At 34.5% G+C, this 20,499-nt stretch overlaps 1 protein-coding gene across 1 annotated transcript in view; it reads left to right on the forward strand.

Annotated features, from left to right (window-relative positions):
- Window positions 1-20,499, forward strand: part of LOC129224992 (voltage-gated potassium channel subunit beta-2-like) — a 144,890-nt gene that overhangs the window by 63,834 nt on the left and 60,557 nt on the right. Inside the window, exon 2 of the mRNA XM_054859539.1 lies at window positions 17,067-17,186. Within this exon, the coding sequence (XP_054715514.1) occupies window positions 17,067-17,186 (120 nt within the window). The remainder of the gene's footprint in view (window positions 1-17,066; window positions 17,187-20,499) is intronic.

A 20,499-nucleotide genomic window follows, 5' to 3' on the forward strand; every position in this document is an offset into this window, starting at 1 on the left:
CTTTTGGTTGCATCATTCGGGTGTTTCTAAAGAGGTCTTTTGCACGTTTTTGGTTTTTTTTTTTTTTTTTTATCTGGTTCCAATTTGGCCACTGTTGGTGATATTTATAGAGTTAACTATTGAATCACATTAAAATTTTCGATAATGGAGAATAACATTAAATTGGTGTAAAAAGAAGTCATGTGATGCACACATCAGCACGTTTGATACAGTATAACAAAAATTCACAATATTCTCTTTCATCGTCACCAAAAAGCTTAACTGGTGATAAAGCTTCCTCAACAAGCCATTTTTAACTAACAGGCAACAGTGTAGCAAAAGTTATTACTGAAGAGTGTAATCAAAACTAACTGATCTTATTGCTGTAATATATAATTTTGTTTCTGCATGGTTCCCTGAATTTTAACTAGAATAAACGAGCTGATGTGTGCATCACATGACTTCCTTTTACACCAATTTCATGTTATTTCCCCATTATTGGCAATTTTAATGTGATTCAGTATAAAACTCTCTAAATATCACCACCGAAATTGAAACCAGATTTTTTTAAAAAAATCTCTAAATTTGTCGCCAAGTTGGCGCCAAAACTTGGCGACAAGAAGACTGGCGATATATCGCCAAGTGCCCCCCAAATAACACCACTTGGGTTTGCATCGAAATTAACAATGATTTCCCCCCAAAAAGGTGCAATAGACCCCTTTAGAACACCCGAAGGCAACCAAAAAGGGGAGGTGCACAACTAGACCCCACTAGAAGTCTACGTACCAAATTTCAACTTCTTAGGACGTACCGTTCTCGAGTTACGCGACATACATACGCACGTACATACATACGGACGTCACGAGAAAACTCGCTGTAGTTAACTCGGGGATTGTCAAAATTGATATTTCGGGTGTCTATACGTTCTTAGGCACTTACTTATCCACGTGTGGTTGGGTTGAAAAAAAAAATACTCAACATTCATTCGAGAGTGAGCAAAATGTAAATTAGGGCCGATTTATGAGTAAAATATTTTTCGCGAATACAATACTTTCTTTTTTTTTTTTTTTTTTTTTTTTTTTTTTGTAAAAAGAAGTAAAAACGTTGCATACTGTTCTGGAAAACCTAAATTTTCAAGCTGAATTCAACCCTCCGTCGTTTTTTCCCGAGATCTGATAACCTAGAAAAGTAGCAATTTGTAGCATGGGGGTATGGGGGTGTGCACCTCGAAGCGATTTTTTGAAAATTCGAATTTGTTCTTTTTCTATTCCAATTTTAAGAAAATTTCACCGAGCAAATAATCATAACGTGGAAGAGTAAATTACGAAATTATCATAACGTGAAACCGTAACAATGGCGAGCAAATGAACATAGCAAATTGGCGCGAAATTCGTCATCCATTATTTGTAAATCTACAGGCGAACCAAATGACCCTTTAATTAATAATGTTCATTTCTTGCGTAGTTGAACTACAGGCAAAGCCGTGCGGGTACCACTAGTATAATATAATGCTCGTTTTATTTGGGAGGAGGATATGATCCTGTGCTGCATATGATGCACATACAGTGACTCCCAAAAGTGTTCGTACACTTTGAAATTTTTTAGTAAAACAAAAATAACTCAAAACTGAATTCGAATATAAAGTCCAATATTTTTTCACATCATTCCTATGTCATTCTAAATATAACCCATTGGTTTTTTCAAAATATTGACGGATCTTCTTTTTGAAATGGGTCAGAAAACGAAGAGACAGAGAAAAAACACGCCACAAAAGTCATCGTACACTCAAATATTTTCGAAAAAATCCATAATTAAAATTATCATATGCCGTTTTATTAATATTTTTGCATCGTGTTGACCCTTATAAGTCATCTGGCTTTAATTTTTGGTTTATTTATTCCATAATATATTGCTTATTACTGTAAAATGGCTGGTATTCGTAAAAAACCGCAAACGCCATTCAAAATTTGAATTTTTTTCCCACAGTAGTGGTAAATTGGTTTGAAATGTCCCTAAATTAGTTAATTTATTTGTTTGTATAGTAAAGTGCTTAATAAAATGCTTTAAAGAAAGGAATCGGACCGAAAACAAGGTAAGAAAAGGGCAACCGGCAAAGTTGACAAAACGTGATCGTAGATTTAAAGTTAAGAAATTTATAAAAAAATACACATTTCAGTAATGCAAAAGTTTCTGCAGAGTTAAATGAAACATTTTACATTTAATTTTCACCTAAAAGTGTTCGCCAAGTTCTTTGATTAGCTGGATTAAATGGGACCTCTTCCCGCAGAAATTTTCTTGGTCGTGCGAAAACCAGAAAGCTTACGCTTTTCGTCCCAAAATCAATGATAAATAAGCTAAAAACAGTCTAGAATCATGTCTTACTTACAGATAAAAATTAATTTAACATTTTTGGTTAAATTTTTGTATAAATGTAAGTAGAAGAAAAAATTAGGAACTTAATCTTAAGAACTTAGTTGGATCAGTTAATCAGGACGGTGAAGAGGTTTTAGTGTGAGGGTACATATCAGCAAAAGGACTTGGTAGTTTGTAATTTTTTGATGAAATAATGAATCATGCTGTTCCTTTAAATATTTTAAAAACCAATTTTGAACTCTTTGCCAAAAATTTGGTCATTGGAAACAACTTTGTTTTTTTATCAAGATAACGATAAGAAGCACACGGTTTTCAACGTTTGCGTCTGGTGCCTCGAAAATCGTCCTAAAATTTAGAAAATACCCCCTCAATCTCCAGATTGTAACTTAGTGTAACGTATTTAGAGATATCTGGAGGCTAGATTACGAAAATAGGGCTTTAAAATGAAAATAGAGCTAGAAATAGTAATACTCGAGGTGTGGTATAACACTTACTCAGAAATTACGCTAAAAAAAGAAAGAAAAAGAATGAAATCTATTCCCAGATGTTTAAAAGGTGTTATGAATACTGCATGATATTCTACTAATTAATAACTTAATCAAAAGTTAGATTAGTCGATAATATATAGACATTTTATAAAGTGTACGAAGACTTTTGTGAGATAAAATTTCCGGCACTTTTCGATTTTTGATTTTTAAAAAATTAAGTTTTAATATTTTTTAAAAACTTTTCATGTAGTTTTGTTAAAAATTGGTCATAGATCTTAAAATTAAATACCTATTCCAAAATATTAATTCTAACCAATGATTTGGGGCCTATTTCGTTGAAAGTCGTAGGTGTACGAAGACTTTTGGGAGCCACTGTACATGTATGTGCACGAACTCTGCGCAGGTGTGGAAAAATCCCCCCTGAAAATAACGAATTAGTAGTTGTTTACATAATAGAGATGGACTAGGGTGCCGTAAGAAAACTTTAAATCTTCAAAGGGCGTCGCGAGTCGAAAAAGTTTGGGAACTCCTGGTGTAGTCAATGAAATGCAATTGTTTTCTCTTTCTGTCCAGGAAAAAAAAAAATTCTGAATTGAAAAAAAAAAAAATCAGACACATAATGAATCTTAAATGTTTTTCAGATCGCTATTTTAAATTAAATGGTTGCGTCTTTTTCTCCTGACGCTACTTTAAGCCTCAACTAAATACTTGCAATGGGGAAAAGTTAATATCTGCTAAGAAGCGCTAATCATACATAAAATATTACTTTACATTGTAAAAATTTTGTTATTTATGTCTTTTAAGTACAATATCTCTAAAATAGTTAACCTACATAAAAATGCTTGAAAAACCTAGTAATTGGTTTTCGTGGAGGAAAAACGGCGTTAAATTTAGTTAAAAATATTTTCATTTCAACATTTCTTGCATTTCTTTTACAAATATAAATTTTTAATGTTTAGTAAGGTTATACGGTTAAAAAACAACAAATGCTAATTTAGCCTTTCTGATTTAAACAAACAACGAAACCATTCATATTAATGAATGCTGTAGTAGAAGAAATAAAAGATGAAAACCTGAGAGGGTTTTACTGCAAGAAAAAGAAGTTTTTTCTTTCTCTAATTTGAAATTCCGTCTCTCTTCCGTTTTCTCCATGAAAACAGAGCTTTCTATTTTAGAAGCTGTCGTTTGTTTTTGAAAACTAGATATTTGTTTGGCAAATGATTGTTTTTTATTCTCCTTTCCTGAGGGTGAAATTTCTGCTCTGAAGTTCTGAAATTATACCAAAGCAACACGTTTAAATTTCTCGTTCCTGTTTGTTTGATATTTATAAACGGTTCTATTTAAAGCTTTAAAATGTTTTTACTGGCTTCAAAATTGGGCTTTAAATCCTTCGGAATCTTTTAGAAATATATCCAGTGAATTTTTAGGAAGTCATGGTAGTGCCAAAGATACAGTGGTGGAAAAAAGTCATGAACACACTCATTTTTCTTTTACCAAAATTTTTGTGTTTCTCTTATTTTAACGCTATGAAGCTATTATATTGTCTTAACTATTCTTGTTGATTTTAACGTGTTTTTACTTCCTTTTTCAAAAAAGGAAGTATTGTATTCGCGAAAAAATTTTCACTCAAAATTCGGCCTTAATTTCCATTTTGCTCACCCCCAAAATATTGTTGAGTTTTTTTTTTTTTTTTTTTTTTCAACCCGACCACACGCGGATAAGTGCTTAAGAACGTATAAACACACGAAATATCCATTTTGACATTCCCCGAGTTAATTACAACGACTTTTCTCGTTACGTCCGTATGTACGTATGTATGTGCGGTTGTGCGTATGTATGTCGCATAACTCAAGAACGGAATGTCCTAGAAAGTTGAAATTTGGTATGTAGACCCCTAGTGGGGTCTAGCTGTGGACCTCCCCTTTTGGTTGCATTCGGGTGCTTCTAAAGGAGGCTTTTGCCCCTTTTCGGGGGGAAATCATTGTTAATTTCGATGTACACTCAAGTAGTGTAATAATTTGGCGGACACTTGGCGATACATCGCCAGTCTTTTGGTCGCAAGTTTTTTTCGCCAACTTAGCGACAAATTTGGCGGCTTTTTGAGCAATCACGATTGCTTATTGTTCTCTCTTGACCGTTTTTGGCGTCCGTGCCTTTTTCAGCTTGGACCAGGCCTGCAGCACCACCGTCCACCGGCGGCGGCGCGGCTGGTCCTGAGCACTGTCCCCCGGAATCCACTTTTGCTGGGCGGTGGCGTCCATGTTCCACACACACGAACGCCTACACACACACACACACACACGAACGCCTACACACACACACGAACGCCTACACACTCACACGAACGCCTACACAGACACACACACACACACGAACGCCTACACACACACACACGAACGCCTACACACACACGAACGCCTACACACACACACACACACACACACACACGAACACCTACACGCACGTACACAACACTCACTCACACACATGCATACATACACTTACGCACCCACGCACCCACACACATGCGCCTACACAAACACACACGCTCGTGATTGCGAAAAACATAATTTGAATTCAAGATGCCAAAAATTCAATTTTTTTTTTTTTTTTTTTTTAATCTGGTTTCAATTTGGCCATTGTTGGTAATATTTAGAGAGTAAACTTATGAATCACATTAAAATTGCCAATAATATGGAAATATGGTGTAAAAGGAAGTCATGTTATGCTCACATCAGCTCGTTTCCTTCTGATTTCAAATCTGGTGCAATTTTTTTCAAACTCCTTAAGTCCATTTTGTAGTACAAAATGTCTGAATACAAGGATATGCAGTATGTACATACAGAATAACATAATTTTATCAAGCGGAAATACGCAAAACCCAAATATGAAACATTCTGCCCTCATTGCGCAGATTGCGTCCTTGAATTTGCAGGAGAGTTCTTCTTTGGACTTTTTTTTTTTTATGGAGGAGGGGGAGGTGGATTCTTCTACAGCATTGGTGGGAGGGGGGGGGGCACCATTGTGCTTGTAGAGGATAAGTGCCCATGCATTAAATATCCATTTCAAAACTCGCAAGGTTGTTAAATGTTTAAATATTAACATTTTATGATCCCGCAATTTGCTTTAATTTATCCCAACAAAACATAAATGTGAAAAAGAAGCCAAGTTCGGTTGAAATGAGGTGCGGGAAAGACGGTGTCACCGACAAAAAAAGTTCAGATCTAAACAGTTACCAAGTTCCATAGCAATTCCTCATAGAAGTTGGATTTTCCCATGTTCTTCAATTCATTTAGAAAAGAATTTTTTACTTTCTTTGATAATGGACTTTAAACTTGCGGCAAGTTTCAGTCATCACTATTTTTTTTTCTTCAAACTTGCCAAGTTTTAAATCCAAGTTTTAAATCGTAAAATATGCAGAATTGGCGAAGATATTTCTCAATTGTTGAAATTATTGCTGCTATTTCTGCTCCTCTTGTAAAATTTTGCATTTAATTGAGATCTAAAGTTTTTATAAAATTTTAAAGCCGGTTATTTTGATTTTAAAGGCTTAGCTCTAGATATGCAATTTTAATTATTTGATGGATCATTTTTCATTTTAGCGGAACTAAAAATATTGTTTCAAGCCCCATTTCGGTTAGAAATTAAAGTGTTAATTTAGAACTTCAACCATGTTTTGGCAACGTTTGACGAGCCCATTTGTTTTGATTTATTTGGCAAAATATTTTACAATCGCGCAGTGAAGTGATTACGCCGTGATGCTCATAAAAAAATAGCGTAGTTTTTTACTATTTTAATGTAGTTTTTTGACTTTTTAGATTTTTCCCTTGGAACTACTTTGATATACCCCCCAAATCGGAAATTTGGCGACTTTTTTTTTTTCACTCATAGTACAAAATACAAGAAAATACTAAATTTGGCAACAGCAAAAACCTAAAAGCTGAAGAAACCTTAATTGGCAACACAAAAAAAAAGAAACAGCAACCCTAAAAAGTCTGTGGGGAGTGCCAGATTTGGCGCGTAATTTTTGGGGGGGTATATCAAAGTTATACCTTTTCCCTTTACATATGCATGAAAATCTAGGGGATATTTCGATAATTGGGAATTTTGCGCGGTCGTCTCAATTTTGGCGTAAATAATTTTATTTGGGTAACCCTACTGATTTATAGTAACCTTATGTGAATAGATGTTTCCGTTCTCCTTGTTTAGATTTGCAACGAAAAATACCTCTCGCGCAGGCGCTGAAGCCAAAAATGGACGCCACAGAAGAAAGATCGCCAGATTCCCAATTATCGAAATCTTCCCAAAATCTATCTTTATGCCAAATTTCAAGTATGTGTGACACTTGGAAGTTGGTAAACATTTTGGTGAGTGAGTGAGTCAGTGTAAAAAATGACACTTTTCAGATAGTAATAATTCCATAACTATAAGAGGTACATTCATGAAATTTAGGATTATAGGTCTGCTAGGCAGCTCTATTAGCCATACAAAATTTCAAGCACGTAGATTTAATAGTTTTTGAGAAATGAGGGAGTCAAAAGTAGCTTGAAATGGTCCGTGTAAGATACACCCTGGCAGATGTGTCCCCTGATTTCCGAACTTGGCTGACACACTGTCGTGGGTCTAAATAATTGCTTTATATGTATTTGCTTTAACTTGCAGCTTTATATCTTTCTGGTACGGAATGCACCAATTTCGCAAGACGTTCTTTTGTGTATACAAAAATTTGGCGAAACGTGAGTTGGTTCTGAACTATTTACCAAAACTTTAAATATTGGAGCTGACTGAATGCAATCTTTGATAACACTTCTTTGCGTAAACAAACTTTTGTAAGCAAAATTGAGGCATTCATGACGGAGTTTTGGCTATGTGCACAGTTGTCATTAGAACCTATAAATTGAATCTAGATTGGTCGTTGCAGATGGCCTTCTACATCCATTTCTGAGTACATCAATCTCGTCGTGCACGACACCACCATAGACGGTTAAGGATAATTGTGCATTGTTGCTTCCTGCACATGGATGCCAAAGAACGTAGCTGCTATTATTGGGTGCACTTGTCGACAATCATAAGCTGGCCTTATTAATTTGTTGACATCCTCCTGTGCTAAAGAGGCTTAGCGAATGGCATTTCGCTTTCTAATACCTATTTTCAGTGTTTTTACATATGGTTCTGCCGACCGCCTTGTCAGAGCAATCTGACTGCGATGGGGAGGTTCGGGGTTCGAATACCGGCTCGGGCATGGATGTACCTTCTCTCTCCTGTCCTTGTCTTTTCTTTGTGTGACTGTGTTGTTGTTCAGTGAATAGTTGCCTACCCTGTAAACGGGTTCTTGTGGCACGTGTGTACTGTGGAAGTCGGACTTCACTTCAAATTACGGTACGGTTGGAAAAGTGAAAAAGAGCATCTAAAATTGTTAATCTGACTGGCACGCTACAACAACAACAAAAAAAATAACTGCATTTTTAAACCGGATTCAAAAGATAGAGGTAATCTATTTGTAACTTTTTTTAATTTAGCTGTTTATCCATAACTAACACTGATCGATTTTTACCTCGCAGTTCTGAATTTCGAATACGCCACATGGCGGTAATTCAAGAAATAACCAAACAGGTAAACCACTGACAGGACACATTGTCTCATATTGGAGAGGTCACATCCCGCACAAGTGTGTTGGCCTTTGGTTTACCCTTTTTTAGCTACCATTAGCCGGAGACTGCAGAGTCTCCTATAGTTTATTTGAGGGGTTATGGTGGCCTCATCGGAAAAACATCAAACTTGTAACCTAAGGGTTCCGGGCTCGATACCAACCAGTAGATCATCTGTGTTCGTTACTGGTGACTGGGGCATGTTAAAAACATCGTGGTCACTGAGTCCTCCGAGTGTATCAATAACTCTGGGGGGTGCTGTACCAGGGATTGCTCAGCTTCCGGTCTGGATCAAATAAATAGAGCTGTCTTCAGAGACCCATCCCAACCGATTAAACCATAAATGGTGGTAAGTACGAGGGACCCTGAAGTGAGATGATGTAATGAGAAGAAGCATAGCTTCAATATAAAGCTGCCATATGCAGGGAAAAATGTCTGATTTTCTGTTTAATAAGCACTAGTTACTTCTTTTTGAATCAAACACTCAACACGAATTAGTAGAAAAGGCAACTTTGGTTTTTCAAAAAACCACAACAATAGTTAAAATACACCACCAGCTCAATTTTTCCATCCGAGGACTGCAGTTTCGTGCTTTTTAGCACTCATCAGCTCGGAATAGGAAGTAACTGAGCTGGAGGCGGAAAACCTCTTAAAGGAGCCTAGAGAGCACAACAAATTGGTAGCTAATGTAGAATTAGCACACCAGACGCATAAAATTACCGACCAAATTTACTGCAAAATACCTAGTTTTACCTTCAATCTTTGAGTTGACCATTGCTGCGGTCACTCGTCTGGTATGCTAGTTCGTTATTAGCATACCAGTTTGTTTGACTCTCTAGGCTCCTTTAAGAGGTTTTCCGCCTCCAGCTCAGTTACTTCTTATTCCGGGCTGATGAGTGCTAAAAAGCACGAAACTGCAGTCCTCGGAAGGAATGACGGTGTGTTTTATGCATTTCTGCCTTAGTGCCCTGGCTTAGGGCTGTAATTTACTGCAAAACACAAATATAGAGTTTGAAGATGTTTTGCTAAAATTGAAAAGTCTGAAGCGGATGTCCAAAAGCGTCTCCTGCACATAATAGGTAAACTTCATTTTGAAAATAACAATTAAATAAGGTATTAGGAAGAGTTTTTATGTTTAACAAACCCCACAAGAAAATCACTTTCACTGTGCCAGTAAATTTTTTACTTATAACCCTAAAAAAATAGTGTGTGTACAAAAATTTAAGGAAAAATTTATTCCAAGTTGTCGCACACTTGACGCTAAAATCTACTGACAAAGAGGACTAATTTACCAAAAGGTGTTGTTCAGAAGGTGAAAAAAAAACAAATTAGGGTTAAAGCAAAATAGCTTTATAATTTTTTCTGGGTGCAGAATGGGGTTGTTTCTTTCAATCAAAAGTAGTGCTTTTAGTCACTGAAATTGATAGAATAAGCAAAAAAAAAATAATAATAATAACATGGACCCAGAAAATTTTTTCATTTTCCCAACAGTTATTTTTTAATTAATTTTTTAAATGTCCAATTTTTTTAAACAAGGCGTGGTCTAGATGACGTCACAAATGATGCTTTTTGGGGTACCCTTCTACCGCGTTTCCACGTTATGACAATCAAGAAGCGAATTAAAATTGCGCTCTACGCTTGCTATCAACCATATCGTTGCCAATACACGTGAGTAAAGATGCGAATTAAATATTTTGCTCTGTGAATGGCAACACAGAATGGCATTTCATTATTTGTGATGTCATCGGCAAGAAATGTAAACAATAAAAGATCACCGGTTTAAGTATTTTTTTAAAAAATATTAAACTTAAACAAATTATTTAAAAAATGGCTAGATCCTATGTTTTTAAGCATGTTCTTTCAGAATAAAATACTTTTAAAATATTCGAAACGACCCCATTGAACACAAAACACAGCAAACTATGTCCCAGAGTAAGAAATCCTTGTATAAAAAAAACAAGAAGATATCGCCATCTTAATTTTGGATATGTGCCCTGTTGAACGAAAACCTGAATGTTAAGAATCCCAATTTCACCAAAACATTAATATTTCACCTTCTCATATCCTCTTATTAAAGTTACTTGAATCTAAAACTAGTGAATTTAAATTTAAAGATTTTGAACATGTGTTCTTTTGAAGAACACATTTTTCGTACTGCAGATTCTTTCAGGATCTGTTTGTCCCCTTTTGTTCAAAATAAAACGTGCAGAGGACGGATATGTTACCTTTTGATCAAAAAGCCACACTTTACCCTTAAATAAAATAGGACTTTCCACGTTTGGACTTAAGTGGTAAGTGATTCGATAAAGGTCATCTAAAAGATTTAGAAAAAGTTACAAAATGGGTTTTTCTAAAAAGTGGATAGGTTACCTTTTGATAAATTACTTCTCAAATCTTTCCCGATGATTAGTTTATAGACACCTATCTTCTTCGATTGGGATTAATAATCGATAATTCTTGGCCCATTCTTTTTCACAAAAGTGTGTCATCACCCTAATGTAAAGCAACTTTAGCAATCAGGTAATCAATCATTCCAAGAAAAGCAATCATATATTTCAAGAGAAAGAGTTATAAAAAGCCCTTCTTTGGTCTTGATCTCAACGATTTTCAGCAGAAAAGTTCCGCTGGGTAACGAGCTACACGAAGTACTGGAGGTGTTCAAACCCAATTACAAATGCAGATTCCTTTCTGGACGTCTTAATGAACTTCCTCCAGGACTATTGACTCAATGGAAACTTTGAAAGGGTCTGAGAGAGTGTTTGTTTAAGGGCTTAATTAAGTGTCTCGAAGAGTTCGAAGGCGATTTGAAATTCTGCCTTTCGCGCCATTTAATGTTCTGATAATGCTTAATGATTTTGAGCTATCAAAAGCATTAAGATTGACACGACACGAGAATTATTGAAATGTTGCGAATTGCAGTGAAAAAAGTAGAAAGAAAAATCGATAACTATGCTTTTTTTAATGTATAAGTTCCGCTTGTTCTAGCTTATGAGTCCAAAGAGCCTACTACTCGAGCGAAAAAAAAATACTTTGAAATAATATTAAGAACTTATCATTGCTCGACAAGACTTTATTATATTTTATTATCTTGTTTCAGTCTAAGGTCTTAGAAAGGGGGGCTTTGTTGTTACGAACGGAATTGAATGTTCTGACTCCATAATTATAAAAAAAAAAGACTTTTATTTACAAGAAGTCGATCATGAGAAGGATCGAAGTGCAATATGCCATAAGTGTATGCTGTCCACCTCTGAGAAGTTGAGCTATGGCCTTAAGCTAGTCCATTTCTTTCAAAGGAGAGCAATCAGTAAGAAGAGGAATTGTTAGGCGCAGAGTTGGGCTACCATTGCAACCCTTTTATTGGCGAGTAAAGCCTGTATCGTTTACTACTTCTTACCTAAATTATATTGTTCGCCAAATGGGCAATAACACTGCAAACTAAATCCGCAAGTTCTTAAGCCGTTTTTCCTAACCCCTATTTCAACAAATGGAATCGCTTAATCGGTCGGGCAGCGGAGCTCAACTTGTCAGAGGTGGACCGTACAGATTGCTTTGGTTATTTCCCTCAATTGCATCATATATTACGTTCTGTAATTCCCCGGGGAGAAATAGGAAACTCTCACTTAACCCCAAAGCAACCTAAACTTGTGTTTTTTAAGATTTTACTTCCAAACTTTTCGAGGGCTGGAATCCCTCTTCTCCTCCCTTATATAACTTTACTTAAAAACAACAGCTTTTTAACTTTAGAGGAACTTCACATCTCAGACCTTTACCCCTAACGTCGCCAAAGGTAGACTTAGAACTTCAATCTCTACAAATTTCCCGGGAAGAGCTGTCATCCTCTCTGTGATGTCGTCGAACTGAGACTAAAAGTACGTTTTCGGGACTTCTATTTCGAATTATTTTAGAGAAAGAACCTTCATCCCTATCCCCTTCCTTCCTGAGCGCGTCAACAAAAGCTTAAATTTCGTTTTTAAAACTTCAACATCAAACTATTTCTTGGAGTAGCTCTTTAATTCTGACTTCTCTTCAAGCATCATCAAAGATATCCTAAAATTGATTTTTAGGATTTGTAACTTTTGTTGCGTCTTTGCTTGCCCCTCCCTAACGTGAATCCTGGCTACGCCCATGGCAGAGCCCTATGGTTTACAAAACTTTCATGCGTAAATAGTCTGCATTCTGTCGAATGCGTAGATAAATAAAATTGAAAATAAATAAGTAAGGAGCTCCTTGAGCTCCAATGGAAAATTAGTCGTTTCTTTTGATCCGTTCTATCTGTCGAATGCGTAGAAATTCTCTTAAAGCGGAAAATTAGGGCAGGAGCGCCTTGAGCTTCAATGGGAAATAAGTCGTTTCTTATCATTAGTCGAAAACTTGAACATAATGCAAAATAATAATAATAATAATAATAATCAGGTGTATCATTATTATCACTAGTTAATAAGTACTGCTCGTTTTCGTGAAAATTCGTGAAAAATGCCATAAATTCTGTATTAAATGGCCGATTACAAAAAGTCGCGAAAGGGACTGAAAATTCAGGACTGTCCTGGAAAATTCGGGATGTATGATCTCATTAATGTAGCTGTAAAACTTGAATTTTATAAAATTACTAGAAAGTCGCCCGTCAAAATATGATGAGTGGAAATTGCTTTTACATTTGAACGAAGCCATTGCCTGTTTGGTGATATTTTGATAGTTGAAATGGTAACTCTGACTCCAGTGGATTAACCCTAAACTCCAGTAGATAGCGTTCATCGTTGACCCCTTTTTCGTTTCTTCATTCCTCTGAAATGACACAATCTCACCAGTAAAACAGTTAAGTTACCGGATCGAGTTCAGCCTTGCCACGATAAAGCCTTTCCCTGCCTGTTAAACATTACCAAAACATATTATCCAATTATCATACCGTGGCGCGAGTTTAATTGCTGAAACACGTGGGTTAATTGATCATCGGCTATTATTTATAAGAGGATGCTTTGCTTTTCAATTTTTCACTTGTATTTCAGCATCTATTGTTTGTTTTCATTAATAGAATGCCTCAAAGTTTTAAAGATTTGACACTTAGTTTCATGCAATTCTTTAATTTAAAAGAAATGCATGCTTCCATTTAAAATTTAAAGCTCCACGCAACTCATGAGTTTCACAAAAAACGATAAAATGCTCAGAAATCAATCAACTGTCATGACCTTTGTTTTGAAAATGGCGAGCCAGCGAGCATTCCAATCTTCCTGCTTTCATAGAGAAAATTATAGGAGAAATATTGCTCTAATACTCAACCCCCGGGACTGTTTAATAACAGATAAAGAAGCCATAAAAATAATTTTATTTAACTTCGCATGAATTCTTCTACGTACGTCAACCGACTGAAACTTCGAATTTATGGCCACATATGTTCCACGGAAGATAGTAGTTATTATTTCATGACCATTATTGAGATTTACAACTGCAGAGCGCAATAATAGCATGAGTTTTTCTGCCAGAGTTAAAGATTTTGATAGAAGCTCTTTGTTGTTTATGACGCATTGATAATTTTAAATTCCAAACAATTGCGTTTCTTGTTTTCAAATTTGCGCGATGGCATTTGGAAGAATGTGGTTAAGTATTTGATGGATGATTTCAATCGAAAATTTATATTCATTCTTTTACTGTTTGGGACTTACCCATCTACGGTAATCTTAGAGAATTATTTGTTCTTTTAAGCATTCTCTTTACTTGCTAACACTTCTGTATTTCTGCTTTTGTAAATGCTTTTGTACAAATGTTTTGATGTGGGAGCTAAAAAGCGGCAGTATCTTAAGAAAAGAGTTTTCTGAAAAGTTGAAAAAACATGTTTTGGATTCAATACTAACTAAAGTAAGATGTTGAAATTTGACGTTTTTTCGCCCTTTTTTTCAGCTGAAACCATTTAAGCAAGTTTCTTTACTAATATAAAGTTGAAATTCTGTATGTCTGGACTTCTGGATCTCTGTATGTCTGTCATTTTATCATAGGGGGGAGCTCTTTGAAGCGATTTTTTGAAAATTCGATTTTGTTCTTTTTCTCTTCCAATTTGAAGAAAATTTTACCGAGCACATTGTCACGTGGACGAGCGCAAATCACCATAACGTAGACGAGCAAATTATCATATCGTGGAACATGGGCGAGCAAATGAACACATCAAATTGGCAAGAAATTCATCACCTATTATTTGTAAATATACAAGATAACCAAATGACCTCTTAATTTTCTGCTACAGGCAAAGCCGTGCTTATACCGCAGGTGTAGGATAAAGCTAACGTACAATACTCGACAAAAATGATGAAAAATGAAAAATTTGCAGCCACTAGCCTTTACCTGTCCACGGCTGAATGAATCAGCTTGTTTAGTGGCTGGTATAACTGTGTTTTCTGTTTTCATACGGCATATTACGATTAAATTTGTAACCATTTTTCTGTGATCGTTTCAGTGGTGGATTTAAAGGTTTGGGGGCCCCTTTGTCTGTCACAGAACTATGTAAAACATTTATCAGGTGCATTTTTGTACCACCTTTTGGGACCCGCATGGTCGTGAGAAGCCCCCGCAATGGTAAATCCGCCACTGATTCTTTTACAAATTTGTTTTGTGTTTTGTGAAATCCTTTTCTTCTACGTACAGCATTTTCCCTATTATTTGCAAACGGATTATCCGTGGGCCGGATTATCCGCTAGTCTGGAATGTATTTTCGCAAAAAAAAAAGAAAGAAAAAAAAATGGCTGTTTTTTTTTTCTTTTTTTTTTTTTTTTTTTTTTTGAAAAATTAAATTTAAACTTGTTGTTTTTGATTTATTGATCTATTTATTTTTTGTGCTTTCTTTACATTACATTATTCTTTATTGATTTTAAGTTCTGTTGTACAAAAATACAAAACATTTTTACCGTACTGTATATATTTTCATGCTTGAGAAAGAAAGTATTTTTCATCAATACAGCTGTTTTTGAGGAAGAGAAAAGTTTTACATTATTTTACCCTCATTTTAGCCTTTTTGTGATTTATCCGCGATTTTTGTTATCCACATATTTATATTCCGCGGATAATCGGGAGTGTACTGTAATAAATTTTTTACACACGTTTTTGAAACTACATCCCTTTACAAAATATCTTGCTCTTGCATTGACTGAAATGTTATATTCTTGTTGCATTTCAGCTCGATTTGAAATCACATTTTAACTCGCCGTTATTTGAAGCTGGGTCACCTGATATTCTTTTTTTTTATGTTCCAAAACAAAATATTTTTATGCCCTATAAAAATCGCTTTATAAAAACCATTGTTTCTTGATTATGTCAGCTTTTCCATGCATGTTAAACCAGGGTTGGCCGGATTGGACCCAATTGGGTTGGACCCAATGGGTTTTTTTTTTTTTTTTTTGAAAAAACCCATTTAAAAAACCCTTTATTTTGTCCGCTTTTGGGTTTTTTAAAATTTTCTGAGAATTTTTTTAAAAAAATTAATTAATTTAAATACTTTTACAATTTAAAATCCTTTTTTTATTTGTTCTTCACCACAGACAATGGACATAAAAATGAATTTTGAACTTTAATAGCATTTCTAAACTCTTAACGGCATTAAAAAATACTTCAAAGATTTTAAATAAATATATTCAACTTTTTTCTTTAACTGGTCAAAAAATAACTCAAATTATCTTGACTAAGTCCTGTCACGTCTGATTTTCTCAATATTTGTAGATTGTACCTACTCCAGCTAAAAGGCTTTCATGTGAATTATTTTCTGCAAACCAACACGTCACAAATCTTGAATAAACGAGGTATATTTTTTAGAAATTAACAGGTTTTACAAACGGTCGGACAGAAAACAGAATAGGATATACAGTATTTTCATTATCTTATGAAAAAGTTTAAGATTTCTTATTCTGTACACAGAAATAGAAAAACGGGCAACATAAAATTCAAAGAAATGTCTTGATTAAGCTGGAATTCAGTAAAAGGGGATTTAAACTACTTGAGGTTCTACAGTAGTTTTGCATAATAAAATACAATAAAGTAAAATGCAAAAAAAAAAAAAATGTAGTAATTAAAAGCGAACAAACGAACAATAGATTTTATCACTCAAGAAGTAACTTTGCCTTAACTGTTGGTAATCATGGAAACTAAAAAATCTAAAACTTCACCATTCTTGGTTTTCGTCGTCTTTTATACTTTTCTTCAGAAAACTTTGAATTTTAACTAGTTTTCCAGCTTTCTTTTACCCCAAGACAATATTTGCGCTTTGTCCATATACTTACGCTACAATATGCTACAAGTACCCCACGTTTTCCCTAAAAAAAGACAAAAAATCCCACATTTCTTTTAAAAAACTCAGCTTTAGTTGGGTTTTATTTTAAAAAAACCCCAAAAAAACCCTGGGTCCATGGGCTTTTTTAAAAAAACCCGGGTTTTTGCCAACTCTGTGTTAATCATTACCAAAACATATTATCAAATTATCATGCCGTGGCGCGAGTTTCATCGTAGAAACACGCGAGTTACTTTATCATCGGCTATTATCTATATGAGGATATGAGGATTTTTTAATATTTAGGCATTTCTTAACTCTTTGTTCTTCTTTTAGCCTAGCTCCTATTGCCAGCCTCGAGTGCATTGATGAAAGTTCGGCGACAAGCGACGGATCAAGAACCCTTCCACCGAGCCGTCAAATCTCTGTCTCTGCTGCCCCGGGGATAAGATTCAAGTGAGATCTCTTTTTTCTCCAGATAAATAAGTGATTTAAGCTTTTATTTGAATGGCAGTGGTTTAAATGCTACAGCATTACACCACTGGACGCTAAATCCCGATTATCACAAATTTGCCATTTCAACTGCGCTTGCGCGCAAACTTAGCTTTTTGAGCTTTCTGTTTTGAGATTTCGTGTTGCCTGTTTATATTTAGGTTGAGCTCCCAACAAATTAATGAATGCGATTAGAATATTTTCACAGCGATTTCGTGATGTATTATATGAAACTATTGATATGAATAACTGATAATCTTTGTAATGTAAAGAGAAAAATGACCTTTAAATATTTATTAGTTTGGAAATATTTATTTAACATAAACGTAAAACAGGTTGTGTACTTAAAAAATTATTGGAATAAGAGTACAGATATCCGTCTTTTGCGGATATTTTACGTTAGGCGTAAACAGCTTAGTGTTATAACATTTTTATTTAGGTTGAGGGTTCGCCTTTGTATTAGAAGTGATGCTGCAATTCTAGTACGCTCTTCTGATGCTTCTGTTCTGAACTTTGCTGTTATTTTTGTTCCTTTTCATATTTTTTGTTGAAAATAATCTTCTTTGAGATACCATATTTGTATTTGATGGCGAATTTGATTTAGGAAACGATCCTTTAGCAGTGTGTTCCATAATCGAGGAGAGCATTGCGTTGATGGATGGATGATGATGCAAATCCATTAATAATTAAGACGCAAAACTCAATCTTTACCGAACCCTAAAAACTAAATCAGAGAAAGCTTTGTGATTTCTCATTTTTATCTGTTGCTATCTCATATTTATAAACAAATTTAAAAATTTTGTAGTTAATTTTAACAAGACTTTTGAAATGAACCAAGTCCGCGCGCAAGCGCAGTTGAAATGGCAAATTTGTGATGACCGGGATTTAACGTCGAGGCATTACACCTCTTTTTCCAAGCTCTCAATTTTTAACGCATATTTTTAAAATGCACTCAAACCTGTTTTTTTTTTTTTTTTTTTTTTTTTTTTTGTGTGCGGTAAGGTGATCACACTTCAAGATTATGGCCACTTCAAGGTTACTTACTGTCCACCTCTGAGAAGTTGAGCAATGGTCTTGAGCAAGTCCATTTCTTTCAAGGGAGAGCGATCAGTATGAAGAGGAATTGCTTGGCTAGAGTTGAGCTACCATTGCAACCCTTGTTTTGGCGAAAAAATTCTGTACCGCTTTCTACTTCTTACCTGAATTATATTGTTCGCCAAATGGGCAATAACACTGCAAACTAAATCCGCAAGTTCTTAAGCTGTTTTTCCTTGCCCCTATTTAAACAAAGGGAATCGTTCAATCTGTCGGGCAGCGGAGCTCAACTTGCCAGAGGTGGACAGTATATACTTTGAAAAAAAAAAAAAAAAAGAACACAAATAATGTGATTTATATATTGGAAACTTAATGTAACTATCATATTGAATCAATTTTATTCATCAGTTATTTGAATTTAAAGTAAGTAATGTAAATTCTTCGGATGGGAGAACGTCAGATGGCAGCTACTGAAATTTTCAGATTTTGAAGTGGCCACTACGGGATCAAATTTGAGGTTTGAGAAAATATTGATAAAAAATCGAACAAATTGAAATTCCGGCATTTTTAGAAATTGGGACGATTAAGGAAGCTATATAATACGCTCATTGAGTTTCAAGAGAGGTAATTAATATTGTAGACCTGCAGTTTAAAAAAATAATGGGGTTGTTTCCTTCAGTCAAAAGTAACACTTTCAGTCACTGAAATTGATAGAATAAGCAAAAAAAAAAAAATATGGACCCAGAAAATACCTTTATTTTCCCAACAGTTATTTTTAATTAATTTCATTAAATGCCCGATTTCTCAAACAAGGCGTGGTCTTGATGACGTCACAAATGATGCTGTTTGGTGCATCTTTCTACCGCATTTCCACGTTATGATAATCAAGAGCGAATTAAAATTGCGCTCTACGCTTGCTATCAATCATATCGTTGCCAATACACGTGAGTAAAGATGCGAATTAAATATTTTGCTCTGTGAATGGCAAATCTGAATGGTATTTCATCATTTGTGATGTCATCGGCAGAAACATAAACAATGAAAGCGCACCGATTTACGTAATTTTTTTAAAATATTAAACTTAAACAAATTATTTTAAAAATGGTTGGATCCTATGTTTTTAAGCATGCTCTTTCAGAAGAAAATACTTTTAAATTTTTGGAAACAACCCTATTCACTGTGACCACTACTAGTGCTTTTTAAACCTTGAAGTGGTCATTACTGAAGCACCGGCCACTTAGTGGTGCGTTTACCTGATATGAAAATTTCAATCAAATTGGGACTCAATTGCTTATCTTTACAATAAGAGCTTAATAGAGTAATTTTGAGCGAATGTTTTTAAGAAATTTTTTCATGCAGTCCCTATTTACCACAAAAACAGGTTTGAGTGGACTCTTCAACTTTACTTACAACTTTTTGCTAGAAATTTGATTTTTCGCTACTTAACAACTTAATTTCCAACTAAAAAACTTCTAAAATTCGATTGGTCTCAACTTCTCATTATCAGAAATAACTAAATATGTTTTTCAGAATCCTTTGTGTGTGAAATATTCACATTGAAAAAGCAAAATTTTTACCACATTTTCATTAGTTTTTCGAAAAATATAATTATAATGTAGTCAATAAACATCTTATTTTAGTTCAATATAGGTGAAATTCAGAAAATATTTCTTAACTGAAACTGTTATTGTAGACAAAGTAAATAAATATTAAATCAACCAATAAATAAGCTTGTTCTTTAACCTTTTGTTAGTTTTCTTATTGCTATAAGACAGAAACTTCAGTTAGAATTTTCATCTTCGAGAAAAACATTTGAATAATAGATAAAACATGGAAACACATTTCGCTTTAATATTTTAGAATCCGATCTGATAATTAAGGAAACACATATTTTATGTCAAATTCTTATTACTATTTTATTTTTTATCCCATCTCTGCAAAATTTCCATATTTCTTATCGCTCTTACTTATTTATTTTATTGTTTATAATTATCTTTTTTTTTAACATTGAAGCTTTTGAGTGTATTTTGGTAAACATTTGTCTTGTCTAGTTATAAATGTTTGGAGCGTTTTACACAAATTCTTCTCCTTGGTAATGAAATAAACGACTAACCAACCGAGACGTTTCATGTGTAGTTCTGTTATTTTCAGCTTTACATCAGTTTAATTAATCTCTTTCATTTTACTTCATAAATTCATGTTATATGTTTATTTATTTTCGAATGAGTAATTGAAAAATTAC

This window comes from Uloborus diversus, chromosome 6, assembly GCF_026930045.1.
Source record: "Uloborus diversus isolate 005 chromosome 6, Udiv.v.3.1, whole genome shotgun sequence".
Classification (NCBI taxonomy): Eukaryota; Metazoa; Arthropoda; class Arachnida; order Araneae; family Uloboridae; genus Uloborus; species Uloborus diversus.